Here is a 13962-nt window from a genome sequence, read left to right as displayed (position 1 = left end):
GGGGACCGTGGACCCCAAACTGCCGCTTGCGCCACTTGCTCCCCAATGAGGCCCGGCGCAGAAGTCAGCCAATCACCACAGCGGGAGGGGAAGGGGGCAGGGTGGTGTACATCACCGCCCTGCCCTGTCTCCCTTCGCCTCCCACCGTGGCGCTTCGCTGACTTCTGCGCCGCTCAGCCAGGCGACTCCGGGGGAGTCCAAATGGCCACTTGCTCCACTTGCTCCCCTGTAGCGGCCAGGCTGAGTGGCACAGAACTCAGCCAAGAGCCACAGCGGGAGGGGAAGGGGAGTGGGGCCCCCAGCTGTGTACGTCACTGCCCCGCCCCCCTTCCCCTCCTGCCGTGGCGCTCAGCTGACTTTTGCACCGCTCAGACAGGTCACCACTCAGGAGCAAGTGGTGCAAGAGGCCATTTGGGCTCCACAGTCCCATGCTGCATGAGGAGCATGGAGCCCAAACAGCTGCTTGCACCGCTTGCCCCCACATAGGGAGCATGGAGCCCAAACAGCCGTTTGGGCTCCGCGGTCCCCCGAGAGACAGGAGGGGGAGGAGAAGAGAAAGAGAGAGTGAGAGGCAGGAGGGGGAGAAGAGAAAGAGAGATGGAGAGAGAGGCAGGAGATGGAGAAGAGCTGAGAGAAAGAGGGGGGAGGCAGGAGAAGGAGGAGAGAGATAGAGACAGACATGGAGGAAAGACTCAAAAATCCCGTTTTATGATGGGCTATTGGCTAGTTTTGAAATAACAGCTGTTATTTTGAAATAGTTTCCTAGCGTCTAAACAAGCCAACTGCTATTTCAAAATTAATTTGAAATAACGGAGGGTTTATTTCAAAATTTGTAAAACTCATTCCACGAGGAATAGTGCCAATTTCGAAATTGCTATTTCGAAATAAGTGCTGTGTAGATGCTTATTTCAAAATACGGGGCCTCCAGCCCTTCCCAGAATGCTGGGCTGGCCACCCTGGCCACAAGGTAACTTCTGATCTGATGCCCTGGCCTTAAATGCGATTCAACATTCAATCAGTATTGATGCGCTGTTTAGAAATAGCAAAATGCTATTTAGAAGTACATTTTGGGTGTAGACGCGTTATTTCAAAATAAGATATTTCAAAATAACTATTTTGAAATTAGATATTTCAAAATAATGCTGTATTGTAGACATACCCTCAGAGACAATGGAACAACACCTCAAGATACACAGCCAAAGTAAGTTATTCTCAAACCTAGTCTGTCCCCTTCCAGTTCAGTCAGATTTTGATTTCCTGTTTGGTTTCTGCTGGTGCCTGAAATTAATATTGCTCTTTGCTTGATTTCTTTTTCACAAGCCCACATCTCAGGTGTGGTAAGTTTACACTTGGGAATTGGATTGGTTAGTATAATACTGCTAAGCAATCAGCAGGGACATACTAATCCACACATTGTTTCTATGAAAAGTAGGTCCTTTATAAACAATGACCATTTTTTTAATTTCTTTTCAGATAAAGGGGGAAATTATTTCTTACTGCAAGAACAGCTGCGATTGGGATGGCTGCATTCATAAAAACTGTGGAAAATAAAACATATATTAGATTATTTGAGCTTTGCAAAAATAATCTTATTATTAAATAACAATACTTTACAACAAAACCATAGTATGTTAAATAGTGTTAGTTGAGAAGATCAACCTCAAAAAGTTGTTTCTATCCATTAAAATTCCCAAAGGAAAACTACTTAGCATGAAGACATTTCCTTCCATAACTGACTTAAGGTATGACGAGGAGTAACGGTAGTTCGAATTAGAGATCCTAATTCAAACTACCTACTCCGTGCCGCGTGTAGCCGTGGGCACGGAGTTCGGACTAAGGGGGATTTAAAAATGGCGGTGCCCGGGAAGATGCAAATGAAGCCCGGAATATTTAAATCCTGGGCTTCATTTTCAACTCCGGTTGCCCTCATTTGCCTACCTAGCTCGAACTAGTGTAGACATACCCTTAGATCTTAAATAAATGAGCAAACCAAGAAATGTTATGGTTTCCATATTTCAATTAATTGAAATATTTTTATATGAACTGCAGAATTATGTATAATAGCCAAAAACTGCTTCAAAAGGACAATTTACTATTGGGGCCATTTTCCTCAACTCTGCCTCTTTACAAGGAATGTAATTTATTTTGGTTCCTAATTTATCTCTGTCCCAATCATACGTGATGATATTATCTCAGTGCTTATTAGCGTAAAATCTTGTAACTAAAGTTACAGAACAACTTTTTACAAGATAAACAATAATATTTGTCATATCTTTAATTTTCCTTCACATTCCATAACAAAATAGCCACTACTATAAGTACAGGCATATCTTGCTTCAACTGAAGTAAAAAAGAAATTAGTATTGAGCACTAGATCCATAATTAAGAGCTATGCTAAAAACAATGCTGCCCCTGGAACAGAAATACTTACTGGAAAGAGATGTGTAAAGTGCAAAGGTTTTGAGACTTTTGAGCTCCTTCGTTCTGGTTTCCTCTACGCTAGTACAAAATATGTGCTCCCAGGCATACAACTTCAACAGCTTAATGCCTTTCAAGATCTCATTGGTTTTCTTTAATCTCTCAGTAGAATAATCCTTTACATTAGGAAAGTAAGAAATTACAAATTACATAATTACTTTACACATATTTTATTAAGAATGCTTTTATCTATCACATTGGTTCCAAAATCAACCAAACTATTGACACTAGGTTGACCTACAATGTACCTCTAAGTATTGTACATAATGAAATGATATGAAATTTCATGTTCTTTGAGAATTGTAGAGAATTTAAAATCATAAAAGCAAATAAAAGTAATTCTAAATTTAAAAAATGAAAATTAATACATCTTGGGGAAAATAATCTGAAATCTATATACCTAACTGGAAATAAAACCTGAGAAGTGATAATACTGAAAAAAGATGGACAAAATGAAGAAAATACATTTGAAGCTGCAATGTGAAAAAGACCAATTGTGGCCTGCGTATAGAGGGTTCACATAATACAGTATGTGCTTATTTTATTAATTCATTTAGATAATAACCCTTTATCTGCAGAATTGTGTTCATCTTTTTGGGGCACATCATTACAAAGAAATACCTTAACAAGTTGGGAGGAATTCAGCAAAGAGCAACAAAAAAATCAGAGGAGTGTAGGAAACCATGTCTGAAGAAAAAAGGATAAGCTAGATCCTCAGAAAGACTGGGCTCAGTCAAACTGACTCAAGTTGATATGTTTAGATTGACTAACTGATAATTAAGATATGAGGGGAAAATGGTGATAGTCATCAAATATTTGAAGATGCTAGACATGCAGGAGGGTTGATAGAGTTCTAATCTGAAGGGTTAGCAATAGGAGTTAAAGGATAACATTAAGAAAATTGAAAATTAGGGTAAGTATCAAGATAAATTTCCAATCATTAAGCTCTATTAGACTGGAGAATCATTTTCCACTGATGGAGAATGTGTAAAAGGGATGATGCAATATAAGTATGGGGGTTATTTAAAAATTCAACAGACTTTTAGATGAAGTATTGCACCACAGTTAAAATATTGCATGTGATCTATTTCAAAAGGGGTTTTTCATATGATTTAATAGTTCGTTTCTATATTTTATTAGTCATTTTTATTAACTTCTATCATTCCATAGAGTACATAATAAAGGGTCTCCATGATATCTAAAGCATGATCATTGATGTGATCCAGCTACTTAGATAGGGTACGTCTACACAATGGCGCTATTTTGGGATAATGTCTGTTCTCCCAAAATAGCAATCTTAACAGCACACCTATTATTTTGAAATACATTCAAAATAACAGGCTTTTTATTAAGGCTTTTTGTAAATCTTGTTGCACAAGGATTAAGGAAGATGCCAGAATAGCAATTTATTTTGAAATTAATGCTCTGTAGATGGTGCCAAATTTTGAAATAAGCTATTTCAAAACAAGCTATGCAATTTGCATAGCTCAAATTGTATAGCTTATTTTGAGGTATGCACTACTGTGTAGATGTTTTCCCCATAAGGTGAAATTTACTCCTTTTAAAAAGGTCAGTACTAGGTGCATATATAATGTAAGGGCCAAGCTCAGCAAAGTATTTAAGCATGTGTTTAAGTGCTTTGCTGAAAAAGGATGAACAACTGAATCTGGACCTACCCCAAGTCCTCAAAAGATATTTAACTTCCTAACTTCCACAGATTTCCACAGAAGTTAGGATCCTAACTACATCCGAGGATCAGGCCCTAACTCCTCATTATTATCGAGGCGTAAGAAAGATCTGAGTAGTTAATAAACTTTGTGCTGACCCTCAGATGAAAGGTTCTGCAGAAGAACAAAGTGTTATTATTAATAGAAAACTGTCTTTTGGGAATGTTTATTATTAATAAAATTGACCACTTAATTAATTTTGATTTTTAATGTTTAATTTATCTTTGGGATGCCAGCAAATAACTTTCATATAATACAATTGTATCTGTACAGTGGTAATATTTTCAACTATTTTAAAGAGGTGCATTAAGTACCTTATATATTACACACTTTAGCTGAAGTTACCGATACATGGAGTTACACTCTGGCTGATGCTCATATTCCAGATTACTTCTTATTTCTAAACTTTTGAATATCCTCTCCTCTGCTATTAACTTACAACAATGACATCAAAGATATCCTATTGAGCATGCTCAGTGAGCTTTTTGGTTGAAGGAAGGAGAAAGAAATATCTGACTTTTAGCATAATACTTCCGAATTGTGATTGAAATTCTACAGAATGGAGAACACCTTAATAAGAAAGGCACTCATGAATTATTGCTTGATTAAATTTGCATGGAAGAAATTCAAAGGGCCAGAACGAAGCTTATTAACTAATCAGGTCTCTCTTAAACCTTGATAATAGGAGTAAGACTCTGGTTCTCAAAGGTATTTAGGATCCTAACTTCTGTGTAAATCTGTGGAAGTTAGGAATAAGTTTGCAAACAACTTGTAAAATAGTCAAATATTATTACTCTTATTTTACAAATCTGGACACTGAGTGACAAAAAGTGAAATGGCTTACACAGCAAAGTTTACAAAGCAAATTATTTGGAAAAACACCCCAGAAATAGAATAAAGAACTCCCGATTCCTGGTTCTCTGCTTTAACTACTGGGCCATAGGCATCACCAAATAAATTACTTACAAGCGTGCTCTTCTGAGCCTCAGCCAGCTTTGTAGCTATGAAATATTGTATTGGAGCAAGCAATACAATAACAGCGGCACCAACCAATGCACTTTCTTTAAGTAAATAATAAAGGAGGATCACACCCATTATGATCTATGGAGGGAAAAGACACACAGGAAAAGCAATACATTTCAGAACCCTTACAAGACAGTAAGACAAAAAATTTTTGTCTCAGACTATGTAGTTCAACAGTCCTTAGAATTTGCATTAATTTAAATAAAATGTCACTTCTAATTTACTTCAGCAGTTAAATCTTGAAATTCTAGGGGATGTTTCCGGAAACATTAATCATCTTTATTTATTTGTATTGTAGTAGCACCATGTCTCCTTGGCATGGACAAGGACTCCAGTGTACAAAGTGCTGTACAGACATAGAATGAGAAGACAGCGCCTGTTCCAAAGACTCAAGCACACAGTGCCATATATGTAGGTAAGCCAGTAGTTCTCCAGAGTCAGTGCGCTTGATTCTTATTTGCACAAAAGTCTCTTTACACCAGTTAAAGGGGCAATGAAGTGAGTATCATTACATTTACATTCAACTAAAGGTATCTTTGCCCTGCCAAAGGGAGTCCGATTGTAAGGACCAGAGCAAGTACTAATATGAATAAGGGATAGTCATGTCAGAAAGGGCATGCAGAACTGATTCCCTACTTATTTGTTTTACATTTTCAGTTAACTAATTAATTTAATTACAAGTCTCCTCATTGCACAGCTTCATCACTAGCCTCCAGTCATGTGTGAGATTTTGCAGAGTATTATTTATACACATAAAGACCCTTTCCTTAGTGGAAACACAGACTACATCCCTGGTGGCAATTCGTACCCGAGGCAAACCCTGCTGTAGTTTCTCAGGGCCCAATCCATCCTTTCAGCTACCTTTGAGGATGCTTCATACCTTACCGGGCACACTCAGCAAGTTGTAGGATCAGCGCCCGGTCTTTATTCAAGACTAGCAGGATATGATTTGATGGCATTATATTTAGGATTAGATTGTAACCTCAGTCATAAACTACCTTACTCCAGGAGCAGCACTGGAAGTCACTGTTCCTCAGAAACGTCCTTCAGAGATCCTCTGCTTCTGGAGAGATGGCACATATATTCCTCTGCCTGACTGCATTCGGGAAAGTCACAATCTAGCCCAGGACTACTCAACATGTGGCCTGCAGGCCACATCCAGCCCATGGCCCATTTGTTTGCAGCCCATGGTGCAGTTTGGGTTTACATGGGGCTCAACACACGGCCCACGTGTGAGATCCTTTGAACATGGTCTTCACTGGGAACACGCTCCAGAATGGCAAGACATATGCCAGGTGGGGTGAGCATTGAAAGATGCAAATGGATGGGCTGGCTGGAACAGGTGGATACAGGGTTTTGGCGTTATTAGTCCCCTGGGAGGAAGTGCCGGGAGTGCCAGGGCGTTGTGGGAAGTACTTTGTATTCATGCCCATCAGTGTGAAATAATCTCTTTGCATGTATTTGCATATATATTTGCATGTATATGCAACCACACTTAAGTTGCAGTTCTCGGCATGTGCTGTGAGTATTATTGTGGTCCCCAGGGCTTCCAAAGTTGAGTAGCCCTGGTCTAGCCCATAGTTACCAAATGCTAATTCCATGTCTTTTTTTCAGAGAAAGAAGCAAAATGAACTGCTGATTCAGAAATATTACCTCCACATATGAATTGCTGACACCAGTAGCTACCCAAGGATTTCACACTGAAAGAAGCTTTAAAAATATCCCATATACATTTTACGTTAGTTTTTTAAGTCCTAGTCTCAGCTACAAGATTGACAACAGTTCACAGATTTTAAGGCCAGAAGGGGTCATTGTGATTATTTATTTTGACTTGCTGCATACCACAGGCCATAGGAGGTCATCCAATACATTCTCCATCCCGCCCATTATTTCTGTACAAACAACAGCAGATTTTTAAGTAAGAAATTCATTTCCCAAGCACATTTGATTCAAACTCTACCAAAGTTAATTAAAATACTGCCAATTGACTTCAGTGAGTTTTCAGTTAGGTCCCAGTGCTCCATGAGCTGGAGGAATAGCAAAGGAAGTGACCATAGAAACTTCCTCAGACAGTCGTTTTACTTTCTGCTGGGATCACTTCCATGGGTTAAGAAGATATTTCAGTTTCTGTATCTATTCTGTCCTTGCCACTTTCCTGAGGCTGATAAAAAGGAGACCATTATGCTACATAGAATTTAAGCGATACATAATTGGCCCAGAAGTGACAGCAGTTCAATTAACCAGTCAAAAAACCTTCATATGATAACTATTTTTGGACAATTCTAAACCAGCCTGGATTTCAAGTAGTGATTTGTAAATGTTGATATAATTACTAATCCCTTTTTCCATCTCAGCCCTTTATTGTCTGTTTTTTCACCACACCTTCTTTGTGATGTATAAAAATTAACAAATTGCTAAAAATAATATACAAAAGTGTATGTTGCCATCAGTATTATGGATGAATTATATAGTGTGATGAATTTACACACTGTAGATCTAATTTGCCAAGGCTTTCATTCTTGTTGTTAATAATACCTATAAATTGTAACCTACTGATTCTGCTTTAAAAGACCAAGAGTAAATTTTTCAAAAATACCCTAGGAGCCTAAGACTGAAAATCAAGTGGATTTAGGCTCCTAAATTGCTTCCTCGCATTTGAAAATTCGGCTATGCCAACCCTAAGATTTTCTTTCATTCTTTCTGATTCATCCGTACTTGTGCTGTACACAATCCAGGCTGGTTTAGGCCCAGTGTTTAGAACTAGAATTTGATGGTAACTAGTGTATGTGTTGAATTCTCAACACCCAAAAATCAGTACTCTTTTCTTACATTATAACTTTGACATACTATACCTTCTTTGCAATATAGGATCATAGATTTAAGGGCTCAGTTCTAACACTCTTCACTCTTGTCCCATGAAACAGTTGCTAATGAATACTGCAATGCGAGCAATATTTTGGTCCTCCCACCGTAACTGCCTACACAGATTCACTTGTGGCAGTTGCAAAACAAATCTGAGCAGAGAAACGTACAAAGGGACTGTGGGAAAGACAGGTAATCCTTGCTAAAAATCACAGACTATTCCTCTTGGCTTCTAAATATTGCCCCAAAAATATCTCCCCATTGACCAGCAGTGATACTACTTCTTAGCCTTTGGAGAAGACAGTTCTATCCTTTAGTTCTCTTCCTGCCCAGAGCTTTGCATTTATAACTATAGTCCAATGCTACAGTGTCCACTTGTTTCTTAAATAGCCTCAATGATGTACATTGTGTTTAGAATATCTTCTGTTTTCAGGGGGGTTTCTTCTAAAAATTAGGCCCTTACTTTGATGCTCTACCTGAACGGGCATGGCCCAGAGATTGGGACACAGAAACAAGAACCACATCAGCTGATTTGTTTCTATGGCAACCAAATTATTGATCTGTCCCAAGGTCATCTCTCCCATGGACAAGTTGGACGTGGACAGCCTCAGGATCTTGTTGTATATCATTGCCTGTAGGGAGGAATAAAGTACAGTATATAAAGTTACAACAGCCACCAGACATTGTAAATGTCAGTAACAGAGATTGTCCATTCCTGCAGTCCCCAAACAGAGAGATTTTGAAAGCACATAGGGAATAAATTGTAGAATTATTGCCTCAATTTTTGTTACTCCTTTAGTCATTATAAACAGTGCCACTGGCCTAAACATCTCCCTGGTGTGACTGCACAGACCTTATTCAGTAGCAATGAATTTGCCTTCATGGGACGGCTCTTTCAGTAAAGGGCAGAGCCGGCCCAAGCTACGGGCTGACTGGGCTACCGCCTGGGGCGCCCCATTATAGGGGGCGCTGCGCAGGGCTGCCAGACTGGGCAGGGGCAGGGCCGCACATGTGCCAGGCGCTCAGGGTGGGGCTACGCATGCGCCGGGCACCTGGGGGCGGGGCCGCGCGTGTGCCGCACTCCCGGGGGTGGTGCCGCACTCCTGGAGCCTGGGGTGCACGAATGGCTCAGGCCAGCCCTGGTCAAGGGCTGCAAGAGTGGTGCTCATATGAAATCAAGATCATAACAAAAATGACAGCAAAGTGAAGAGAATAGGGACATGGGATGAGAAATAATGCAGCTTACTTTTGATGAAAAATATAAATAAGTCTTAACATAAATTCAAAGAACTCTAAAATTAGGATCAATTACAGTAATTGGCAGACAGAAACCCTGTAATTATAAAATAATTTATGTCATGTTTTCTATTAAGTTTTCAAGCAGTAAACAATAAAGGCAAACAGATTCAGAGTGACCCGGTGGAGAGCATTTTGTACAGCCAAACAGGAGATCTGAGTTTGGGGTGGATTTTAGGACTGCACTCCCAATGTAGTATATAGGTTTTAGAGTAAAACAATGGTTATGTTTTCAGTCTATGATAGAGGGAGTTCAAACTTTACACATTGATGCTAGAACGTAGGGTACTAGGAGTGCTGTCACATCTCCTGGCTTGAACTAATTTCCATCATATCCAGGTTTTTAGTTCAGTTAAATGATTCTCAGCCCTTCCACTGTACAAATTGTCTCAGAACCCTGTCTTTACAAGCTCCAGAAGATATTGTGATACCAATCCTCAGCTGTAGTTCAACATTTCACGGATAAAGGACAAAGTAGTGAAAGAATAAAATGTGGAGCCATTACTAGGGCATTTTACAGCATGCCAATCTTGGAAATAATATCTTTACTCACCAGTAAGGCACCTCGTAAGTTGATGCCAGTTTCTATGGTGACATAATAGGAAGCCTGCAGAAATGTCCTCTGCAGAATGAGGGCCAGGAAGAGAAGAACTGGTAGGACATAGACATTTCTGAAAAAATCCTGTGAGGAGAGGTATGGATTTGATGGATCCTTAGACCAAAAAGAAAGAGAAGAAAAGGTTTTTTAGACAACTTTGTATGTTGCAAAGATGCTCTGTTATTTGGACATTGGAAATCAGAAGATTGTTTTCACAAGGGCACAATAGGATTAATAATACTGTGGCAAAGCTTTGGCTACCCATAAAACCATAATTCTGGCTATACTGCTTACTAGGACCACCTGGAACCTCTTTGCAACCACAGGGACAGAATCCAGATGTTCCTGCTCTACCATTTAACACATCTGCTGATGGAGGATTGCTCTTAGTGGAAATCTGACAGGAAATTCTGATTCCAAATAGAGGGCAGCAATTCAACTATACAGTCAGGCAGTATCTACCATCACGGATGGATAAAACCAGAACTCTGACAGCCAAGATTCTGGCACTCAGGATGTGAGAGAAGCAATTCCCACCTGCCTTAATGCTGAATGATTGGCTGTTGATCTTTCATGGACAAGTGAACAGTTACAGGGAGACGAGGACCAAATCGGCATGCTCAACACAAAGACAGTGTGGTCAGTTCTTGAAATTTCATCATGAGTCTTGTGACATTTTATGCTTTTCTTAGGCACTTCAAATTCTTCAGTTCTTCAACATTTTGTGGAAAAATGTGTCCCTATTGTGAACTGAAAAATCAAAACATCTGGATTTTTTTCAACAAGCTCCTCCCCACCTTTCTCCAGGGCAGAGGTAATTTGCACCAGCCCTAGTCCTGGCATGGATGCAGCTGAATTGGTCAGTGCACTGGGGAAAGGAAGAGTCAAAGCTCCTCCAACCTGCTTGCCACCAACCCTCTTCTTCATTTTGCCTTGCATGAGCAGGTATGTACCACAGACCACACTATAGTTCTATCAGAGTGATTTATTGTGAAGTCTGTGTCTGGCAGCTGGAGTCACAATGAAAGAATCTGTAGGGCAGGAGATGAAAAGGAAGAGCAGGTGCAAATAATTTCTTCTTCCAATGTGGAGCTTGGTTTAAGTGTTCCATATCTTGGACCAGTGGTGCCCCCTGGGTGACTGTAGCAAGCTTGCATGACGTATTTAGATTCTGCAGGGTTGCAAGCGTTCCTTTTTAAAAAGATGGCTGAATGATAAGTTTCACCCTTTTTTCCCCAAACCATTAACAATATAACTTCATTTTAAAAATGAGCACCAAGGTTTCTGACATCTGCTAGATTTGAAACATAGCACTTTGTCTGCTGGCAGCAATGGGCAAGTCAGAAATGGCAACATTTAGCAGAGAATCAATAACTCCACAACAGGTACTGACAGGGCTTCATAAAGCAAGTAATATTGTTCCTACGGGTTGATTTGATAGTCCTGGAGAGTCATGCTTTTCAATGATTTCTATCACAAGTACAGCACAGGCAAACAATAGTACAAGCTTTCTTAAGTTATTCCATCAGAGCACATGCTCGGAGTTAAGAGAATATTTTATTCATCAGGCCCATTTTGTTCTTGACTTCTGTGGTGCATTCTTGGCTGAAGTCACCTACCCACTGAAATGGGAACTCATTTCACCTAGACTACAAAGCAACTGAAGAAGATAACTTTGTATTATATTGGGACAGTTGTTGATATTTTATTTGTATTTTACGTAATTAAATTCCTTCTCAGAATTAAAAAAAAAGCAAAAAATGTCTATACCTACAATCTGACTGTTGAAGTTGGAAGAACCATTCTGAATAACATAAGAATAGATCTGCTAAGCCTTCACCACACATGGGACGTGAATGCCTCACGAGGATGAAAAGACTTTTCTTTAACTCATTTTGTTTGCATTTTCTCGTTGTCATGCTTTTCTGTGCTGCGCTGTTTCATTCAAGAAGGGAAGTGAATGTACCAAAATACTAGGAGGAAAGCTGTTCTTGTGGTATTTCTAATCCAGCTGGAAGCAGGATGTACTGGAACTGTTACAAAAAGCTCGTTCTCATGAAATTTCCATCCTGATTTCCAGATGAAAGAGATTTGGAAAGCATGAACCCATACCATGTCTCCAGACCCTTTAAGACCTTGGACCAAGGTGACTTTGGGAGACACCCAGGGGAGCCTCCTATGAGCTCAGCTCTCAGACTCAAACCCCTTCCTGGAAAGGCGGCAGTTGGGAGCCACGCACTGTATCGCGCTCCCGGGCTAAGCCCGCACTGCTTCGGAAACTCACAGGTGAGTCAACGCGAGGCCAACTGCCCCTGGGGCTCCCAGTGATGCCAGTTCTGCCACCAGCAGTTGTTGACCGGCAGGGTTGAGAACCAAGTGCTTTTCTGCTGGGGCCTTTGCCAAGAAGCTGGCTAGGGAGACAGCCAGGGGCTGTCCTGTGCAGAAAGGAAGGGTGCCATGCACTGGGCTTTCTCACCTGCTCTTGAGCTGGCCCGTTCAGCTCAGGGCTGTATGGAAAGGCAGGGCTGGAGCCCAACTCCTGGGGCAGCAATGGGGATTGTGCCCCAGGAAGGGCCAGCGATTGACTCCCATCCTCTTCCCAAGCCGAGTAAATGAACCAGCTTTTGGGCTGGGGATGAGAACCCCTCCCCTGTGCCAGGCTGTTTATTGCCTGGGCTGCCAGAGGCCTAGATCTTGGCTAGACCCTCTTGTGAGCTGGACAGTGGTTGAAACCAGCTTTGGGTTCCCCAACACCGCTGCGGTTGTTGCATCAGATTCCATCTGTCAGCAGGCTGGTGTCTAAACGGCAGGCAATACCTGTTGGGGCTCCCCAGAGAGTGTGGCTCAGCTCCCACCCCCTACCCCCATCCAACATGTTGCAGGCTAATGTGAGCAGGGATCGGGGCCTGAAGCGGCGGCTCCTTTGCTAGGGATAGCTGGGGGGGCGGGTCCCATGCAGCCCTGTTCGCCGAAGAGCGCCCAGTCCCACATGGGGGTTACAGCTGTGGTACTAGCCTTCCTCCCTCCCCTCCCCATTAAGTGTCAGTCCCAGCTGCTCGCAGGCAAACCCAGCATGTGTCGGGGAAGAGTCGAGAGAGATTTAGGAGCTGGATTGTCCAGGTGACTCTTTTTCATGGCTCTGGGACAAACTGAGTGGTGCCCCCAGCCCCGCTTGTCCTAATCCTCCCCCATCCCCAGCCCTCATATCGCCTTTGATGTGTAGGATATGCTGGGAACCTAGACGAGGAGGCATTTTACAGGAGCAGGTCCCTGGGAGGAGGCGGTGATGGGAAAGCGGGGACTGCGGGGGGGGGGGGGAGGCAGAGGATGCTAGGGGACATTCCTGTTAATTAAGTGGCAATGGAAAGTCAGACCTGGGAGCCTTTTACTGAAAGGAGAGAGCAGCGGGGAAGGAGACACTCGCGATTGTTAGATTTTAAGGCAGGAAAATTCCCGAACTTGTCTCCCAGTCTGGGTGGGGAATAAATCCGGAGGGGTATGCTTGAAAGAAGGGCAATGAGATAAGGAGCATACAGGAGTTTATTTTCCATTTTCTGGGTACAGGAAAGAGTTTAAACTGCTTTAAAAAATTTTTGCTTGGGGCAGCAAAAAGCCTAGAGCCGGCTCTGTTTGAGACTCCCATTAGGTGCTTAGCTATATCTGTAGGAACGTAAATATCTTTGAAATGCTAGCTCTTAATTTCTGTCTATACCTCAGTTCTCTATTTGTGCACTGGGGATAATAATACTGTCCTATCTCAAGTAGGGGGAGGATTATGTTAGATACATTAATTAATGTTTGGGAAGTTCTCAGACAAGAGGATGATGGGAGAGACAGAAATAAGAGCTTATCTAAAATTGGTAGAAAATTTAAAAGCCAAACAAAATGGCCAGGGCAACGGGGAGGAAGCTTATGAAAATACATTACATGTATTTTGAAAGCAGTTCAAGAGTCATCAGGCCAGTCTGACTTCTCTGG

At 41.5% G+C, this 13962-nt stretch overlaps 1 protein-coding gene across 11 annotated transcripts in view; it reads right to left on the bottom strand.

Moving 5' to 3' along the window:
• The window catches only part of ABCC9 (ATP binding cassette subfamily C member 9), a 132149-nt gene that overhangs the window by 72284 nt on the left and 45903 nt on the right, over positions 1–13962 (bottom strand). For all 11 annotated transcript variants that reach the window (XM_075898383.1, XM_075898389.1, XM_075898363.1 and 8 more), the window contains 5 exons: positions 9940–10098; positions 8567–8722; positions 5172–5306; positions 2432–2594; positions 1498–1538 (listed from right to left, as the gene is read on the bottom strand). In XM_075898383.1, the coding sequence (XP_075754498.1) occupies positions 1498–1538; positions 2432–2594; positions 5172–5306; positions 8567–8722; positions 9940–10098 (654 nt within the window). The remainder of the gene's footprint in view (positions 1–1497; positions 1539–2431; positions 2595–5171; positions 5307–8566; positions 8723–9939; positions 10099–13962) is intronic.

Source organism: Pelodiscus sinensis, chromosome 1 (assembly GCF_049634645.1).
Source record: "Pelodiscus sinensis isolate JC-2024 chromosome 1, ASM4963464v1, whole genome shotgun sequence".
In the NCBI taxonomy this organism is placed as follows: domain Eukaryota; kingdom Metazoa; phylum Chordata; order Testudines; family Trionychidae; genus Pelodiscus; species Pelodiscus sinensis.
This window is presented reverse-complemented; position numbering and strand designations above follow the sequence as displayed.